At 54.6% G+C, this 19,610-nt stretch overlaps 1 protein-coding gene across 11 annotated transcripts in view; it reads right to left on the minus strand.

The window, feature by feature from the left end:
* CASZ1 (castor zinc finger 1) overlaps positions 1-19,610 on the minus strand; it is a 206,885-nt gene that overhangs the window by 87,831 nt on the left and 99,444 nt on the right. For 5 of the 11 annotated variants that reach the window (XM_074892926.1, XM_074892917.1, XM_074892924.1 and 2 more), the window contains exon 1: positions 5,230-5,358. The exons of the other annotated variants lie outside the window; for them this stretch is intronic. In XM_074892926.1, the coding sequence (XP_074749027.1) occupies positions 5,230-5,278 (49 nt within the window). In that variant the 5' untranslated portion in view covers positions 5,279-5,358. Of the gene's footprint in view, positions 1-5,229; positions 5,359-19,610 lie in introns of those variants that run through there. 11 annotated transcript variants of the gene reach the window in all.

The raw sequence follows: 19,610 nt of genomic DNA on the forward strand, positions 1-19,610 counted from the left end.
CAAGTGAAGTGCGTGTTTTTGGTTCACTGTGACTATTTGTTCTCAAAAAGGGTTGACAAAATGTTTTATTTTCTGGAAACACCACATGAAGAAAGATAGGAAGTCTCTTGAGAAAGAGGGGAGGAGGCTGGTGCCAGGTCAATGCACTGGGAAGAGAAGTTAACAGCAGGACTCAGTCACTGAGCGCCCCATGGATGGGCAACAAGGGGGTCTACAGTCTGGGGCAGGGAAGAGCTGCGTCATCCCTGTCCAAAACACACTCTGCTCCACAGATGAAGCCTGTGCTTATGTGGAATGGCAGCCCAGCCCCGCACTTGCGATTGGTATTACTGTCTGCCTAACCAGCGAGCTCCTGCCAGGGACCAGGAGCCCACCAGCAGAAGCTGCACAGAAGAGAGGGGGAAGCCCCAGGGCAGTGATCCCAGCCCCTGGCCCTGCTGTGTCCCATCTGCCAGTCCGGAGACAGTCCCCATCCACAGTAGCTCTGTGCATCCCCTTCAGTACTCACTTGTGGCCAGAGTCTGGGCTTCACCCACCCAGGGGCTGATCTGTCACCCTGTCAGGTCCACCCTCCTACAAGACCACGGTGACCCAGCCCAGCCATGACCCTCCCATGCCCCTCCAGCAGCTAAGCACTGTGCACCCCCTCTACATCCTCAACCAGGCTGCAGTCACCCGGGGCAGCTCCCCAGCCTCGGCTGGTGTTTCAGCCAGTAAAATCACTGGTCAAGCTGGAACGGGGATTAGAAGCTAGCAAGTTTTTCTTTTGCTACTGATGTCTGTCTCCATCTTCCCTGGGAGAGGAAGCAGGGAGCAACAAGGTCCTGGTCCAAAGGGCTCTCAATCCTCAAAATGAATTTTACCTGTCTCTGAAAGCTGCCTCCATCTCTCACCCCCCATTGCTTTCTCCCTAGGGAAATCAGTCTAAAAGGGGCTAATGGAACAATGTCCCTCTCTCTCCCCCCTCTCATTTTCTCTCTTTTTTTTTTATTAGCATTTGTGGAATTTATTCCCAAACTCTCCTAATCTTTCGTACACAACCATTTGATTTGCATAACCCAGCCCCCTCTCATAAAAACTGGCTGCTAGTTTAATTAAAAAATGTAAATTTGCTGTCATCTCGGGGCCTGGTGAATTAGGACGACATCGGCATTTTTTATTGCTGAAGACGTCCAAATTGATCCAGTCCGCATTGAACCGGAGGGGAGGAGACAATGCCGCGTGGGACTTTTGGCTGTAGGTTCTGCCCCTCCCCTGCTTCCAGCCAAGCCTCCTCTGCCCCCTCTTTGCTTTGCAAAGTGCAGCTGAGGACGAGGACATTGGTTCTCCCAAACCCCAGCTGGATCGGCCAGCATGGCCTCTGCGATGTCAGCACTTCTGGGAGCTGAGCCCTGGGTGGCACCTGAGCTCTCCAAACCCTGGGAACGGCCGCGTCTTCAAACCCTGGGAGGGAGGGAAGGAGCCCAGGTGGAGGTGGGAGAGGCAGCACAGGCAATGGTTGTCTTCACCTTCTACAGGACTTTTCATTACTTTTCAGATAATTTTAACCAACTTTTCAGAAAGAAACCTAAACTGTAGGCTACACAGCAGCCTAGGGGTATGATTTGATATCAGAGGGAGAGTCAAAGTGGACACAGAGGCTCTTGCTGTAAGGGCAGCCAACTGCTCTGGCAGCATGAGAAGCGGGACAGACAAGGCTGCACCGGCAAAAGCCCTGAAATAAATTCCAAGCTCAGATAGTCCTTTCCAACAGTGGCAAGGAGGACTCAGAGTGGAAGCATAAATAATCCAGGAAAACAGAAAGAGAAACTGATGATATGGAAGCTACGTATTTTGATCCCTTCCAGCTGAGGTATCTGTATCGCTCACAGCCGGTTCTGGTACGTGTTGCCTCTCCCCCTCTTGGACACTGTTTCACAGCAGAAGGATGCAGTACCCGCACACGTGAGTGGACCCCACTCTGTTGGCAGCAGACCTCGTCTAGAGGGAAGAGGACCCAGCACACAGGGCGCAGGCAGGGGAGCAGAAGTTCATTATCTCAGGGATCAAGTTTCTGGTCTTTCTGTGAGTTATCGCTCTATAATGCCAAACCAGTAGAAACACTCCTACGGACTTCAGCTGGCTTTGAAGCATGCTCTTCAAGTAATACCTGGGCCCGGCTTAATACCATAATGAGAAGGTTAATCCCTGCCTGGGTAAACCTTTCTCCCAAGAAAGAGTCTTCACTAGGTAGGCTTAAGCACTTGGATGCCTTCCACCCAACAAGCATCTCATAGCACTACTAGAAAGTGACCTGAACACCCAAACAAACTGCCTGTGAACCTTCCGCAGACCAGGAGCTCAGCACAGAAATGACACCAACCTTGACTGAGCCAATGTCTCTCCAAAAAATGTGTACTGTCAAAAAAAAAAAAAAAAAAAAAAGAAGAGTTGGCAACAGCCCAGAGAAGATGTTCCTACCTACTGGGTGTTTCAAACAACAACAGTGATTTGACAAAACAAAGTCACAAAATGACCCTTTGAGTGGAAAATTAGGTGTTTCTCCACCCATTTACTATAGGTTTTCTTGGTCCCCATTCCAAGATCAGTTCCTGTAATCTCATACCAAGGATAATTAGGCTGGGGAACAGTTTCCCAAAGGAAGTGACAGGTGCCCAGTCACTCAAGATATTTACAACCAGAGTTGCAGAAAGTCATATGTAGGGAACATCTTGCCACGATCCTGGGCAGATGGACTCAGTCCATGAATTCTTTCCAGCCCTTAACACTATGAATGCTTCTGGCCCTAGAAGGTCCACGCAGGGACTGTCTGAGCTGAGAAAGCCCTCGGCGAGAGCAGACTGTCAGACCCCACATACTGAGTCCCTCTGGGAAAGAAACCCCTCCGGACTTGCCTCTGCCAGCTGGCAGCTCGTGTGAGCAGCCCTCGGGCACTGCCTCCAGGGAGCCACAGCCTGAGGGCTTGGAGAGAATTCAAGAGGCAGCGACTGAGGGAGATAAGCTGGCCCAAGTAGATAAGGGTTAGAGGTGGTGATTATGGGGCAGGTCTTTGCCCCGAGATCATGACAAGACGGGTTCACCCACACAGACCGTAATGCTGACTTAAACAGATCTCCCAGATCCTCATTTCCATGGCTTACTGCGTCCCAGGTTCCCACACCACAGCACCGAAACCCACGCGTTCCCTGGGCGCAGCGGCGGGAAGGCCAAGCGCCCACCACACTTCCGAGGAGAAGGAGGGTCCCTTTTGGGGGGCGGGAGGTGGAGGGGGGGGGAAGGTGTCGGCTTCGCCGTCCCTTTTCGGGGGCACGGGGCCGGGCGGGGCGGCCCGGGGGCCCATTGGCCAGCGGGCAGCGCTCCAGCCGGCAGGGGGCACTGCCTCCCCGGCCGGGGCACGGCCCTGCCCGCACGCCCGGGCAGCTGCCTGCAGATCCCATCTCGGCGCTGCCACAGCTCCTCCTGGAGATGGAGATCAGGGGGTAAATCACTGTTTATTACTCTTTAAAGCATTTGCCCTCCTGCAGTTTCACCACATCCTTAACTCCTGGGCTGCCCACGCAGCCTCCCAGCTCCTTGATCTAGAAGGGAGGGCAGCCACACGCCCACGGCTGGACCCAACCAGAGCCGGCGCGACGCGCTCGCGGGTGGAAGCAGTTCCCGAGCCGCTCGGTTCCTGATAGCGATGATAGAAATAAATAAATAAGTGAAATAAACGACGACAGAATTATCCCCTCAATCAAAATATCAGAGTACATAGTTCAGGCCCAGTCAATCATCAACCCGTTTATTGCCATCTTACTCCTTATTAAAAAAAAAAAACACCACACAAATGTACACATACGCTCTGGCAGTAATTACCCGGACCGTGGCGGATCGCCAGCGCAGGCCTCTCTGGCCCATCGCTGCCATTTAGTTTTTAAACGGAAGAGAATGGTTTACACCATTTTGGAGAAGCAGGTACGGTTGTGTTAGCAGGTACAGGGCCAAAGTGGCGGGACCGGGTCGCAAAGAGGGAGGTAACATGGCGCAAGGGACTCCTACTGAACTCTGAACTTGCCCGCTTTGTGAAATCTAAGCAAGACCCTGCCCCGGACTGGCCAAGGGCTGGAAGACCCACCAGCACATTGAGCCCCTGAGAGCCCGCAGCGGCCATCATGCCCCAGTCTGAGGGAGCCCTGTCCACCACCACAATCCAGCTGAGCCCCCACACCGGCCCAGCCCACCACCAGCCAGACCCTGCTCCCCATCCCAATACCTGACCAAAAACCAGTGGACATGCCACATAAAGCTACATCCAAAAACACACCCAGCCCCAACACCGGGGCCTGTAATCCAAAACCAAAACATTGCCCCAGTCTGGCCACTGTTCCTCCTCCCTGTGAGATGTGAAGGGGTGGGGGAGGTCTCATATACCTCACATGGAAGGACAAAAACAAACCCATCCCAGATATGCCCAGGTTGGAAAAAAAAAAAATACTCATTAAATGTAATAAGCAGCCTCTTCATCCGACACTGCCTTGTCCCAAATAAATTAAATTCCTTTTCATTTAGACAGCACAGGAACCTGACAAGCAACCTTTACCAACAAGACGCCAGAACTCAGAAGGGGAAAGAAATGAAAGAGAAAACAACCCACACAACTTACAACAAATACAAACGCAGAATCATTTCAAAACCCCCATAAACTTCCCCTCCGCATCCTCTCCCGGCCAGCCCGCGCCTCGCCCCGCCGCCCCGGCCCGGCCCGGCCCGCGGGGGCCGCCGCGCTGCCGGGAAGGACCCGGCGGAGCGGAGCCCCCGGCTCACCTCGCCGCCCGCCTCCGCGGAGCCGGGGGAGAGCGGGGCCGGGGCGGCGGCAGGAGAGGAAGCCAACTTCCGTAAAACAAGTGAAAGAAAAGTGAAAGAGGCTGCGAGCCCCCGGCAGCACCTGGTGCCGCCCCCGCGCCCCGCTCGGCCCGGGAGCCCCTTCGCGCCGCCCCGCACCCGCGCACCCGCCTCGGCGACGGGAAAAGTTTCGGCGGCGGCAGCAGCCCCCGGGCACCGGGTCCCGGGGAAACTGCCCGCAGCGCCCGGCCCCGCGGCGGCGGGGACGAGACGCGCGGCGGAGCGGCCGGGGCAGGCAGCGCTCCGCACCGCTCCGCCGGCACCGGCTGCCGCACCGAGCGGGGGCTCGGCCGAGCGGCGGGCGGGGGGCTGGGGGCAGGAAAAGGACAATTGTGCTGTACTTACCATAGTCGGAGAGACGAAAGCCGAATTCACTTAAATAATCAACTTTCATAATACTTAATTAATACCTAATTGCAGCTGATTGCTCCCGAATAACAAGTTGTTTAAAGCACTGATGTCATTGCCGTGCCGGTCCTCCCCGAGTCACTTTGGCAGCGGGGCCGGGGGCGGGCACCGGCCGCCGCGGGGGGCGGGGACTGGGCCCGGTGGACACGCCTCCGCGCCGGGCCCGCCGCCGCCGGGGGCAGGTGCGGGGCCGGGCCGGGGTCACCTCGGGCGGGGGAGGGAGCGCGGGGGAGCCCCGCACTCGGGGGAGCCCCGCGCTTGGGGCGCGCAGGGCCGCGGGCTGCCCGCCGGGCTCGGTCCGGCCGCGGTGCCCCGCTCCCATCGCCGCCGGGCTGGACCCACGCGTGACCGCGGGAGCCCCGGAGCAGGCGGGGAAGGAGCCGCCGGCGCGGGGCAAACGGCGGCGGGGGGGGGGGGGCGAGCGGCGTGGGTGCCCCGGGGACCGGCAAGACCCGCAGCCTTGGGGCAAGGGCAGGGCGGGCTGCTCCGGGCACGGCCGGCCCACGCGTGTCTGCGCTCGGCCGTGGGGTCCCCGTCGCCGGTGGCGGCCCGGCAGCGCTGGGCGCCTGGGCCCCGGGGGGGGGGGGGGGGGGGGGGGGAGAGGGCCGGTGTCACAACCCTGTGGACGTTAAAGCATCTTGCCCAACGCCCCGCAGGAAGCCGGCCCTGCTCTGCCGCAGGAGCGCTTTGGCCCACAGGAGGGGTGGTTTTTCTTTTGCAGCGAATTTCCTCATTTTTTGTTGCTTTATTTTTCTAAGTAGCAAAGAATGCGAGGGAGGTTCTAAGAGGCGTGTTGGGTAAACACAGATATAAGCCTCTTTCTTTAAAACAAACGAGCAGATTATTTACCTGATTAAATAGGTATTTTGAGCAGGTTGTAGGCTGTTTTTGTGAAGACACCACGTTTGGCTCCATGGATTTTGGCAGAGCAGGGCTCCTCACCAGGGCTGGGGAGCAGCCCATGAACTCACCAGCTTTTAAATCCTTTTTATAAGCAGAACTTAATGTGCTTTTCAAAGGAGGCCAGCATCATTACCCCACTGCACAGATGGGGAAACTGAGGCACTAGCAAGGGAAGAGACTCACCAAAAGTGGCCGGACAGGTTAGTCACAGGGCTGGAAGGAGCCCAGGTCTGTTTGGCTCTGGCACACCAGGACACGCTGCACCCGGAGAGTGTCCAGAGCCCAGCGACCCAACACTGCAAGTCGTCATCTAACCCAGCTCTCAGCCAGCGCTGCAGCTGCACGCGCGGAAACGTACGGGCAGCGCAGCAGGCCAGAGGGCAGGGAGAAGGAAGGGAAGAGGGGGAGTCGTTTCTGAAAACCACAAGTATGCTGGCTTCTCCTGGAAAAAAATCTAAACAAAGTCTAGTGAAACGCAGGCACCTGGGGACCCTCCGGGCCAGGAAGCAGGGTGGGGACAGCAGTGTCCTGCCTGGGGTGCTGCCCAGGCAGCGGAGCCCAGCCAAGCCGAGCCCCTGCGTGGGACTCACCTTCCCACCTGCTGCAGGCAAGCTGCTGCGTTAAGAGATGGGCAAAACACTATCAGCATCGCCCCCACTTCCCCTCCTGGTTTCTAACCATGCCACGGGCTCTGACCAGCACCATCACCCGGTGCTGCCTTTAAAATCTTGTCTTTCTGCGTTTCACTCAGCCCCAGCGCAGACACCAGCCCGGCCAACATCCCCCCCCAGTCCTCATCAGAGCCCGCCCTGGTCCTTATGCCCAAGTCAGATGCCACAGCACCTGCCAGGGAATATCCTACCCCAGGAAATGATGGACAGCGCCAGAAACGTTTGTGCTGGTTCATCTCTGGCTTTGTGATAGCTGTTTGGACCCAATGCTTTCCTCCAGGTGTGAGGTTGCTGATGGGTTCCATAAGTTTACTGCACCTAATGTCACCCAGATTTCTTCATCTGCACTTCTCCTATGAACTTGATGTTTAAGCAGGGGGAGTTCTGCTCTCCACTGCTGTTCCCAGCAGCTCCAGCTGTACCGCCGACCCCTTACGAGGGGGAACACACACCGTAACACGGATGTGTCACTGCACATACACAGCCACACAGACCCTCTAAACATACCTGTTCTTCTACATGCACCGAGCTGAGCACGTTCGCACATCAGTATACAAATGTTCCCCACCCCTCCCATCCCAGCACGCACACGCTACATGCATATGCACTCCGACAAAGAAAATGATACTCTGTGCTCGCTCACATTCAAATACACACATCTCCATACGCCATGACACACATGAACCCACACACACAACCTAAACACACCCGGAGGATCCCCTCCGCAGACTTCCCACTGTCCCTCCCACTCCTCCTTGCAGGAACAACTTGCCAAGGTGTTTTTTCAGGTGAAGTCCACGCCCTGCAGCTGACGCAACGGCAAGGCCTGATTTCCTATCTCAGCGATCTCCAGTCACAGGATCAGGTTTTATTTCCCCATACTCCCTCCTTTGCCTCTTACCCAAGAAAAGTTTGTTCTTTCCTCTCTCAGAGGCTGTGGAGCTTTCTGCTCCTCTGGGGACCCCTGTGCCCCCCTGTTAGAACAGCATCTCCCCTCCTTCCCCCATCCCTCCAGCGTATGGATCCTCTCCTGCGAAAACCTGCCTCTGACAGTGCCCTGGCACAAAGCAGCTGCCAGACCCCCCAGGCCCCGGGAGCACTCGAGGGAGGCAGCACCCCTCATGCTGCTCTGAACTGCGCCACCGTGCCATGGCGAGAGCCGCCCCGTCCGCTCCAGCCGTGGCTGCCCTTTTGCAGCAGGTGAAGAGATCTCTCCTTGTCCCTTCCCACCCTCCCAGGGGCATTGGGAGCTCTTGGTAATTAATGTTTGCCAGGTGCTCAGAGATCCTCAGATGAAAAGTGCAATGGGAGGGGGAAGGATGATTAATTTATTATTATTATTACAGTTTAATGCTTTCCCCGCAGACAGTGTGCCAGGGCTGAGCAGGGGGTGAGTCACGCTGATATGTGGGACATCCCCCTTTTTGTGTCTCTTCTACCTTTGTTTTTATGCTTAGCCCATTTTCTTGGCAGTTTCTCCCTCCTTAGCTGGAGCTGACCCCAGGGCCTGGGGCCGTGCTCTGGATTCATGTGGGCTCAGGGCGCTGGCTCTCAGATTGCAGGTTGGAGATCTGGCAGCGCTGTGCTCCTCCTCCTGCTCCTGCTTGGGGAGTCTATTAGGCAAATGCTCTTGCCCTATTTCTGTAATTTTGTTTGATTTCTGTTTCGTCAAGGGAGGTGCCCGGAGGCCTCGGGGCCTGGGCGGCAGGAGCAGACAATCCGTGCTTTCTTTCCCTTTCCTTCTCTTTCGCTCCTTCCTTCTCAATTCAGTTTCAATCACATTATTGGCACATGGCGCCCAGAAAGCGTTGCCAAAGCGGCTGTGCTGAGTCTCAGTGTGCCGGGTGGGGCTCTGCTGGGATCGCTTCTGCCATTTACTATTCCTTGGTGTAACTCAAACAGTTTGACACCAGCTCCCCACCATGTGGCTGCTGCTCTTCCAGACACTCCACAGCTTCCAGCATCTGCTGGAAGCCAAATGCTGCTCATCTCTTGACCACTGCCCAGAGGGAATGACTGTAGCAGGCGCAGGCCATACGGCAGCGAACGTACACTGCGCGTCCTCACGCTCCACAGGGGCCCAGAAGACTTAGGGGGAAGGAGTGGCAGGGGTTTAAATGCACTAACAATTAGTTACAATTTACTACAGCGATTAAAAGTGCAGCCTGGGGATTTCAGGGCAAGGAGGCAAGGGGATAGTCCTACCCGAGCATCGCATCCAAGAGGGAAGGTACCTGGCACTGAAGAGCAGGCACTCTGCCTGCAAAACCAGCAAATGCCACCCTGAGCCAGCCCAGAGCTGCCCCCACGAAGCCCTGAGCCCCAGCTCGGCACACCAGGCACTGGGATGGCTTCCGGAGGCATCTGGAAACCGCTGCCCAAGGGCAGGTCCCAGGCTGGGCAAGACCCATTCCTGCAGAGCACAGGGCAAGCACAAAACAAAAAGGTGATTTCTGTCTAGAGGAACTGCAAGCCAGCTTGTGTTCCTGCACAGACACGCTTGGATGCAAACAAAAGCACATGCCATGTGCACACACACATGTTCACACGTAAGTGTACAAACATGGGAGGTCCTGCGTACGGCTGCTGCAGCTCACCGGTGTGATGCCCACCTGGACACCCAGGACAGCGCTGGATTGTCATGGACGTTTTAGCAGAGACTGTCCTGCTCTGGACGTATGTGGAAGGCCTGATGCCACGGAGATGACAAGTGGCTCTTGGTAGAGAGGAGCTGCTACCCTACTTACTCCCCAGAGGAATGACTCGCTCCCCCGGTAACTGTGTCCTGAAATGGGCTGGGTCACACCAGCAGACAGGGAAAGGCTTTTGACATGCAGCCCAGCAAGCAACAGCGGTGGGACAGGCAGAGAGACAGGCTGGATTTTACAGAACTCTGACATGTGTGAAGTAGGGATGGTCTCCATAAATTCACTCTGGATTCGACCTGGCTTGGGCAGGAACAAGAGGCAGAAGGGAGGGAAGCAGAGGGAGCCTGGCACGTTATCTGCTCTGCTCTCCCTGCCCCATCACAGACAGAGGCTGTGTCAGCCCTGCTTCCACGTGGGGGTACAGAGGGATGCTGGGGACTGTCCCCGATGGAGCAGGTGGGACGGACACTCCTTTGTTACAAGGGCCAGCAGGGAAGTGAGGGGAGACGATGGAGGAGGTAAGAAATGAGCAGCAAGAGCAGAGAGATGAGACCCTGGACTGCATACAGTGGGAACTGACGGCGACCCCTCCTCCGGGATGTGACAGCAGCACCCCCACCCCCCAACAGGGAGGGAAGGCAAAGCATCCCCTCGTGCGTGAGGCACGGGGATGAGCGCGTGCCGAGAGATGCCCATGATGCAGCACGCGTGCATCCGTGTGGGCTGGCCCTGCTTGTGCAACGAGGCTGCCCGAGCATCGCCAGTGCTGACACAGGGGATATGCCAACACACACGCAAGTGGCTCTGAGCAAGCCCGGGTACACGCTGGTGCCGCGTGCACACACGCGCCGGCGCAGCACCGGCAGGGACATGTGTGCCCATGCACGAGGATACGTGTGCAGTGAAGTGGCACATGGACATCACCGTGAAGAGGCAGCAAGGACCCCGGAGGAAGCGTGGCCGCGGCCCCTCGGGAGCCCTGGCAGTGGGCCGGAGGGGGTGCGGGGAGCAGCGGCGGGCGGTAAGTGTGAGGCAGACGCAGCGATTGCATTACTGAAGGAGCCCGGGCTGGCAGTGCCGAGCTATCGTCCCTGTAATCCTGTTAGCCAGCAATCTCCATTCCGAAAGAGCTTCATTTCTTTGTGAATATTTGTAAACTAGATATCTAATGGAAAATTATAGGAAAATTATAGTGAAATTCATGACGAAGAAATCCGATTAGCCCTAATTCAATTATGCCATCTTAGCCCACACAGCACATTTCCCATTTTTTTCCCATAAATACCAATGCCAGGGGTCCGGGTAATCAAATAAAATTGAAAATCATCTTCCCATTAAATTCAATTAGCTGCAATTTCTAAAGCCTATCAGAGATTTTAATTACTAAATTATAAAATTCTCCAATGCTAAATTGAAACTAAAAAAATTGCACATCCTTGTATTTCAGAAGAAAAAAACCTAGCAGAAACCTTGAAAAATACCCTTCTCCTCCCATCAGCACCCACGTGAGCACGGGTCTGGGCAGTCTTCACCAGAGAAATCATTGTGGAGGGACATGAACCAGGCCTAGGGAAGAAGGTGGCTACCTCTGAGGGAAAGAGCTCGGACATCAGCTGAGATTAAAACCTAAAAACTGGCCCTAATTACAACTCAGTTGGGTTGAAAGAGGACAGGGGAGAGCCTAGTGATCTCAGCATCTTTGCTCCCTTTTCCCAGAGGAGCCCCTCAGTTCTAGCTGGTTCTCAGCGCCTCTGCGCTGCTTTGCCAGTGACTAGTGACAAGCCACCACGCTCCTCTAGCCTCCAGTGTAACAGCCGAGACTCTCGAGGAGCTGAAACGAGTTTTGCCTGCAAATGGGCTCCGTGAGGCAGTCCCTCGAGTCTCTGTGTGCCAAACCCAGGGCAGGAGAGCTGGTGATGCCCAGAGGGAAGCAGGAGGGCAGATGCTAGCTTTGTGCTTCTGATAAAGCTTCTTGAATAATAGCCATGCAAGCCTGGTCCTGACACTGAATTAAGGGAAGCTGGAGCCCTCAGCAAACTGATTTAGCTTGAAGCACTACTTCAGTGAACACGTGGGATGTTTCAGAGGAGGGGGACGTGATCACCCTTCCCTGATAGCACAGGGAACTCTCTGAGTTCACAGAGGCACCAGGCAGGCAAGCCCATCCCTGCACTGTTCTTTATTCAACAACCAAACCAAGCAGGCAAATGGGGAACCAACAAAGCCTGTGCCTACAGATGCTCTCTTCCAGCCCTGCTTCTCTGGGGACCAACATGGCACAGCAACGTGTTGAGGGGCAATTAACTGTGTGAACAAACAGTGGGAGGAGAAGTGAAGCTCAGCTCTCCAGTTACAGTACCTGACCCTCTACGAGGCAGCGAGTGAGGATTTTCCGACACCACTTTTATGCCAGAGAGCACTTTTGCGTGGTACCCTAAAGGGTTTATTCATGCACTAACATAAACGAAGCCAGTTTCTAACGCATTTCACAGCTTTAACTAGGTGCTCAGGCTGCCCCGAACCAGGCCGATACTCGGTTTAATTTACTGGGCGCCCGAAAGTTGCCAGCAGGGAGTTGCCCGCAAACAGAACAACAACAAAAAAGTTAATGATCTGGGCTTTTTCTTTAATAAATAGGCAAACTGGCTGAGCCGGATTGTTGGCTGGGATTCGTCTCCCCTTTATCACCCTGGAGCTTCTGTGACACATTCTCCAAATCATCAGCATTTTGCAATTTGAGGTCGTTACCAAATACTATTTTTTTGCCAAGGAAGGGAGAAAAATAAATTAATAATTAAGAAGCCCAAGCAGGGAGAGGCTGTGGGTTGGATGGTGCTGCCACCTCCGCGGGGATTGCTCAGGCACCTTGGCAGCCCGCCCAGCGTGCACCTCGGTCGCCGGCTCACCCTGGAATGTGGTGCTGGCACCCAAGTGCTACTTGATTTTACTACGAATTAATCAAAGTCTCTTCTGCAAACGTCTAACACTAAATCACCACTGGCTGAGCTTCAAATGCAATTCCCCCGTTCCAGGGATCCAGCGCAAGGAGATTACCAGCTCCAGGTGAAAAGCTGAAGGGGGTTTCCTCTCTGCACATCTCCTGGTACTCCAAGGCATCAGCCTCTCCCAGCTGGAAGGAGAATAGATTTCCTGCAACTCTTCTCCCGCTCACAGCAGGTAACCACACAGACGTTCAAGATATGCTGGGATAAATCTGTCTGTGCTGCCTGACTAGAGTGTACTTACACCAGAGAGGAATTTGACTTGACTGCGAGCTGCTGCAGACAGCAGAGGACTGTATCTGTAGCATGTGTGTGCCTGCACCTCTACGTTCACACAGCTGTGGATGCATCTACACGCACAAGGGCATGCCGAGATGCGAACCTGCGAGATCCTGCGTGGGGACGGCTGTCTGCACGTTTGCGCACACGTATGTGCACAGCCTCGTGCCACCCATGTGTACAGGGCTGTGCAGTCAGGCGTGGCGTGGCTGTCCACAGCCAGAGGTACACAGACTTTCTCTGCGGGCGTTCTTGCCGTGTCAACGTCTGCATGCCTCATTTGTCGCCGAACTTGCAATACCGAGCACCCTCCTCGTCCCGGCCGGCCCCCCAGAAGGCGGTGTGCTGCACCTGACACTCGGGATGGCAACGGCACACGTCCCCGCTCCGCTCTAGAGACACAGCACTGCCCTGAGCCATGGGCGAGTTGTATTCCCCTCTCCACACTTTGCCTGTCTCAGAGCCCTCTCGTATTTTCAGTGCTCACTAGACCGTGAATTCACCTTCATACCAGTTACAGGGTTATTTAGCTTCTCCTGACGCCAATAACCGCCAAACTTTCACTGGCAGCTCAGCTTTCTCCCGGGAGACATGAAGCACTCCTCTCTCACCTGCCCACGGTGCCCTCTTCCCCCCACACACACCCCCCAGGAGCACGTGGGACAGATCCCCGAGCAGGACACAGTCAGTGCCTAGGGACATCGCTCACCCACCAGCCACAGCCTTTTAACCCCACCCACATCTACACTGTGAGAAAGAGCAACAGAGCAGAAGAGTTAAAAACTGGATGGAGAGAGTGAAATAGAGGAGAGGGAGACAGAGAGAAAGAGGAAAGGGTGATAAAGCAAAAATGGTACAAACAGAGGAGGAAAAAAATCCCAAGACAACAGAGAAAGGAGCAGGGAGGGAGGCAGGAAGAGCGCAAGGACATACTGTGGTTTTTTTGCCCCTGCACACCCCACAAAGCAACACCCTCCAGCACTTGACAGTAACATATTCTACAGCTTCCCCTGAAGTCTTAGGGATCAACTAGAGAGCCCCTGTGCAGCAGCTGGAGTAGCTGTGTGTGGGCTGGGACACTGCTGAGGAGTAATGGGGATGATCTGCCTGGATGGAAAACATGGGGCTCCCCACTGGGGTGCCTGAAGGCTGGGGGAGTGCAGAAAACCCCAAATGAGAGGGTGAAACCTCCATGCTGGGCCATGCACAAGGAAGGTCAGCAGCCTGTCCCTCTTACTGATCCTCTGTCACAAGGAAACCCTCTCTGCTCTCCTTCGCTGGCCCAGAGCCACCTCTGCCGCTCACCCTCCCACTGGCTCGGAGCCATCTTTGCCTGTTCCCCCTGCTGCAGGCCTGTAAGGCACCTTTTTGCCAGCTTTCCCCTCCACTGCCACAGCACCCCTCTCTCAGCATGATGTCTTTGGCCCAAGGCCTTGCTGCTCACCCCGGCCACGTGGGCTTGCTCCCTCGTCTCCTGGGCTTCCCCATTCTGACTGAACATTTCCCAGCTGAAGCAAGTGCTGCAGCGACATTTCACTCTGAAATCAAGCATGTGCTGACAGCAAGTGGCATCCCCAGGAGCTCCTTCCTGGCCCCCAGGGCTGTGCATGGACAGACACAGCTGACGGGGTGCACAAACCACTGCACTACTTGTGGTGCCTCTTCCCACCCGCGTTCCCCCCGGGGTCTGGCCCAAGCCATGCCTGCAGCAACGCAGCCTTCCCACCTGTCCCACCGTCCCCACCTCCCATCCCCACAGCCCCTCAGAGCAGCTTGGCCTGCTATCCCAGGGGACAAAATCCCCCATCCGTTGGCCCAGGGATTTCAGTTCTTTGCTGCTGTAGCAGAGAGCTCAAAGTGAGCACTGCGCTATCTCACCACAGCTGTGGTCCTGGGATAAAACTCAAACATGACTCCACTGAGCATGCAACAATACATTCCCACAAGCACAGGGTTTGCACAGGCACAGGTCTGCACACGTTAAATGGAATAGCATGGACCTGGGAAGGGAGTTGGAGGGACAGAGCTGCTCTGGTCCCCGAGACAGCTGTAGCTGTCCTTACCTAACACCACAGACTGCAATACAGGAGCTGCAAGAGCCCAAAGGGGCGAGAACAGGAAGGACTGAAGCAGTAGCTCTGGCACAAGCCCATCACAGCCAAACACTCTCCCCTGTCCTCAAGCTTCCTTGGGACAGTTCCTACTGCTGGAGTTTCTGCTGGATTCACACGACCACCCTGCAAAGGCAGATCTGGGGAAACACAGCAGAGACACCCCAGTCGCCTCACCTGCCCCGGGAGCACACCCCAGCCTCCTGCTTTCCCCATATCGCCATTAAAAAAAAGCTCTGTGCAAACAATAGATCAATAGAGCCCCCGCCTCTTCGGAAGGAAAACAAACACCCGGATCACCGCAAATTAGAGAATGTTTCGCTTCACTTCATCCAAACAGCCTGACAATTTTTTTGGGTTGTTGCCACGGTGACAGAATAACACAGCGTTCAGCCTGTTGCAGAACAATCAATTAAGTTAATGCCTCCGAGTGCCTGTTTACTCTTCCATTTAGGAGGTGCTGCTCTTGCTCACTCTCTTTCTCTCTTGCTTGTTTTAAATTTCTCATCCCTTGCTTCCTTCTCCTATTTCTTCTCTATTTAACCTAAAATAAACTCCCTTCCCTCAACTACCTCCTGGCTTGTAAGGAGCCTCCCACTTTTTGGAATGATCACCTGGAATAATCTTCTCTGTCTCCTGTCATTTCTCCTTTCTTCCTGGAAAAACAAGGAGTGGGGATATACCTTTATCTTTCAAGATACAGTCCTGTCCCCTCCTCCTGGTGTGCCCAGGAACTTTCAAAGTTTCTAAACATCCCCAGGGCAGAGTAACTCTGATTTTAACAAGATGCTGTAACTTTTCAGCTAAAGACCTATGAAGTGATCAGAAACCCTTCCACTACTGCTATTTTTCACACTGTGAGCCATAACCATAAATGAAGACTCATCTTGTCCTAAATGCTGTTTAAAAAGAACTATAAAAGGGCCTCACAAGGGTCTAGGCCTTATCCTACAGTCCACATTGAAGGAAACTTCTAAATATGTGCTTAAATGACTTTGCAAAGCTTAAGCAAAACTCACCCTGGTGCTCAAAGCATTTTGCTAAACTGAAGCCAATGTTAGGATACTTTAACAGGGGCACAATCACCAGAAGATTGTGGCAGATCCATCACTGCAGTTCTCTGAAATAAATAAACACCAAAGCATCTCTCGGCTCTGGCCCTGACCACCAGCAGGATGCCAGGCCTTTAACAGACTCGCATGCTCTTCCCACTGATCTTGTGGGTTTATTTCCTGCCCTGCAGCCAGCGTGAGCAGTGACACTTGGCTGTGTAGCTTCACTACCTGTCTGCAGCTACTTTCCCATCCTTGCCCAGTGAACAGAGATAACAGCCCTGGGTCACCCCACAGCCCTCCTGCAGATGCTGCAGCACATTACAGGGCACCAAAATCACAGCTCCACCATCAGGGAGAGGGAAATAAGGTACCAGAGAGTGAAAGGATTTATCCAAGGCCAAGCCTGGGATACAATTCAGGGCTTTTGCCTCCGGATCTCTCTGCGCCCCAGTGCTGTCTTCCTCATGAGCACAATACTCCTATGCTTTTATCTTTGAAACCCCAGGAAAAGCATCCACCTCCCTCACATCCTCATACACTGAAAGTAAAGGAAAAGGCAAAGGCAAGAACGACGTGAAAGCATGCAAATTCTGTGATACTGTCTTCTCATCCTACCACTAGCAACAAGTGCTTAAATGTAAAGTGTCCATTAATTTAGTATTGAACAGATGGAACAAAACTGTAGACAGAGCAGACAGGGAAGAGCGGGCCTCAGACACAAGTTAAAATTACAGGAATAGGGTCAAATACGACATCTCCCCCCTGCTTCCCAAGCTGGATCCTCTTCAAAGGACTGTTCTCACAAGCTAACACTGCCACCCTGCTCAGTGGGGAGCGGCGAGGCCGGGTCTGCGCACGCTGCCGGACAGCCGTGGCAGGCCCCAGCAGCGCGCTCCCTCTCCCCCTCCCCGAGACGAAGTTGTCAGCAGAACCTGTTGGAGCAGGGGCTCGTTGACTGCTCCCTGTCCATTACAGCCCAGATTATAAGCATATTGCACAGTGCTCTCTGCACGGTGCTGGGGAAATCCAATACGCTGAAAGGTTAATGCAATCAATTAGGGTGACAAGGAAGTAGAGTAAAGCCTTCTGAGTAGATGAAAGGGAAAGAGAGATGGAGACAGAGAAAAGCAAAGAGAAGCGGGGGGGGAAGGAGCAAAGAAAGACGAGTGGGAGGAGGAGGAAGACAGTATACAGGGCTTGTGTTGTGAACCACAGGGCGGTGGTGTGGCCAAGGGCATTATCTGGCCCCAGCACAGACAGAGTGGTGTGATCCACAGGGGCAAGGCAGGCCATGGATCCCAAGGGCAGCAAGTGGGCCAGGACTCCCCCTTCGTGGCTTCTCCTGCCCTCTCCCGTGGAGTGCGGAGCCCTGCTCAAACTGCAGCTGCCCAGGATGTCCTGCCAGTCTGCTCCCTAATACTGTTCACTTGGGAGCCTGGCAAAACTCTCCCTGTGCCTTTGCTGCCCAGCTACGCAGAAGGGGTGGAAGCAACTGCTTGGGTTCAGAGTTGTCATGAAAGGCAACGTATCTCAGCAAGCCATGGGGAAGCATAAGAGGAGGAGAAAGAGGGAACAGGAAGGACAGAGAGAACTTCCTCTGGCTGTTCATACGCTCTGTGCACACAGAAAGGTGAGGGTGAACATGTGGCTTCTCTCCATAAACCTCCTAGCTAGACACTGGTCGTCACCACCGACCACTTGCCTGCACCTACCCCCTGGTGTCGCGAGGAATTTTTCTTTTGGTCTGGCTGTGTGGGGGCTCAGCCCTGCCGGTCTTGGGAGCACCTGTCAAAGAGGTGAGATCTCTTCTCTCTTACTCTTCCAGCCTCCTTCCACGTGTGCCAACCTGGGCTGTCCCACAAGGCCAGAGGACAAACACCTGCCAAAGCCCAGCAGCAGTAGGTTCACCTCTGCCCGCAGAGACAGTTCGATGAGGATGCAGCAGCACTCAGCCCGCCAGCACGGCATTGAGACCCCACTGTCATAACGTACACCCTGCTGCTCCATCCTGCAGGGCACAGGCCTTTCCCCGGGGCATTCAGCTCAGGGGAGAGCCCTGTCCTTCCCCTCTGGCCCCCCTGAGCTGCTGCAGGCTGGCTGAGCTCCTGCTCTCTGACCCCCCAAGCAGCGCAGTACTTCATTAACCTGGGCTGACAGGTCAGCGAGTGCAGCCCCTTCCTACCACGGCTCCTGCTCGTGCACAGCTCGGCCTAGGAGAACGTGACACCAGCTCATTAGGACAAATTATTACTCTATAACCCCTGCCGCAATGTCCCTTAATATGCCTATTTAGCAAGAGACAAGTCCTGGTGGGCTCCTCGGCATTAAAACAACCTCACAAATCACCAGAGGCACAAGCACTGTGATCTCCGCTTCCAGGGGCGGAGGACAGGGCGGCTGAACCCCAGCTGGGTGCTGGGGGTTGCAGAGTCCTGAGCTGTTCTGCTGCAAACAAAATGAAACTCTTGGTGTTGCTGGGGGGGATGTTTTGCAGGCAAGGAGTTGCTGTCTGACTGCGGCTCACCATGCAGCCAAACACGCACCCAAGTTTCAGTACGAGGTGATGCTCCCTGGTTGAAATCCACTGCAAAAGTATTCTGGGATGCTCATTCAAACTGCTGGGCCTGCTTCACTCTGCCTCATCCCTGCCTAACTCTGCCCTCCAGCACTACCATCAGTGTCATGTTCCACATGAGACCTGCAAGATTCAAATGCTTCCTCTGTTTCCTTGTGATACATGTGAAGTCAGTGCTTGGCCTCACAAATTTGTCCACAACACTAATTCTACTTGCTAGCTCCTTGCAGGTTAACCAGCAAAGCCAGAGCACAAGTTTGGAAGCTGATGCTGTTGGCAGGCACCGTGTGCTGCCTCCTCACGTAAGGCTGTGCTGAACTCTGGGGGAGTAAGCCCATTGCACATGAAAGCAGTTGGCTTGCACTGTGTGGGGAGAACAGGACTGCAGGCTGTCTGGGGCTAATCCAGAGATTACAGAACCTCCACAATTTAGGGCACAGTGAGTGAGATATCACAGGAGAAGACAGAAAACGCGGGCAAATGTCAGAGGAGGGCTGCTACTGAACAGGAACGGGGAGCATGAGGAAATCAACCTCCAGCCTGACCTGTAGGAGAGGGAAAAGGGAGAAAGAAAACAGTGATTCATATAACAGAACACCGAAGAGGGGAGAGAAAGAGAGAAGGGACAGCAGTGCCATACCAGGCAGAAGAGAGTGAGGAAGAAAAGTAACAGAAAGAAAGAGATAAAAAAGTGTGAAAAGCGTGTGATGCTGGGCACAGAGGAGGGCAGATTGAGAGCAAACAGACAGAGAAATGAAGGACCTGAGAGAAAGAGAGAGAGGGAGGGCGGGAGGAAAAGAAGGAGAAAAGAGCAAGAATAGCCACGCAGCGAGGAGCACGCGGGCGAGGCAGAGCGCTGTAACCAGGGTTGTGAAGCATGAAAAGGGAAGAATCTGCCTGTTCCTTTCAGCACTCGGAGCATGGCGCTCGGTGGTGACCTACACTGTGCCCGGCTGTGATCACGTTTTCAGGGCCACTGCCTGCCGATCCCAAACAATGATGGGGAGCCTTTGAAGTCAGAGAAAGAAGCCGCAATGTGAACTGGGGACTTTCTTTTTTTTTTTTTTCTTTTTT

This window comes from Strix uralensis, chromosome 23 (genome assembly GCF_047716275.1).
Source record: "Strix uralensis isolate ZFMK-TIS-50842 chromosome 23, bStrUra1, whole genome shotgun sequence".
Lineage (NCBI taxonomy): Eukaryota > Metazoa > Chordata > Aves > Strigiformes > Strigidae > Strix > Strix uralensis.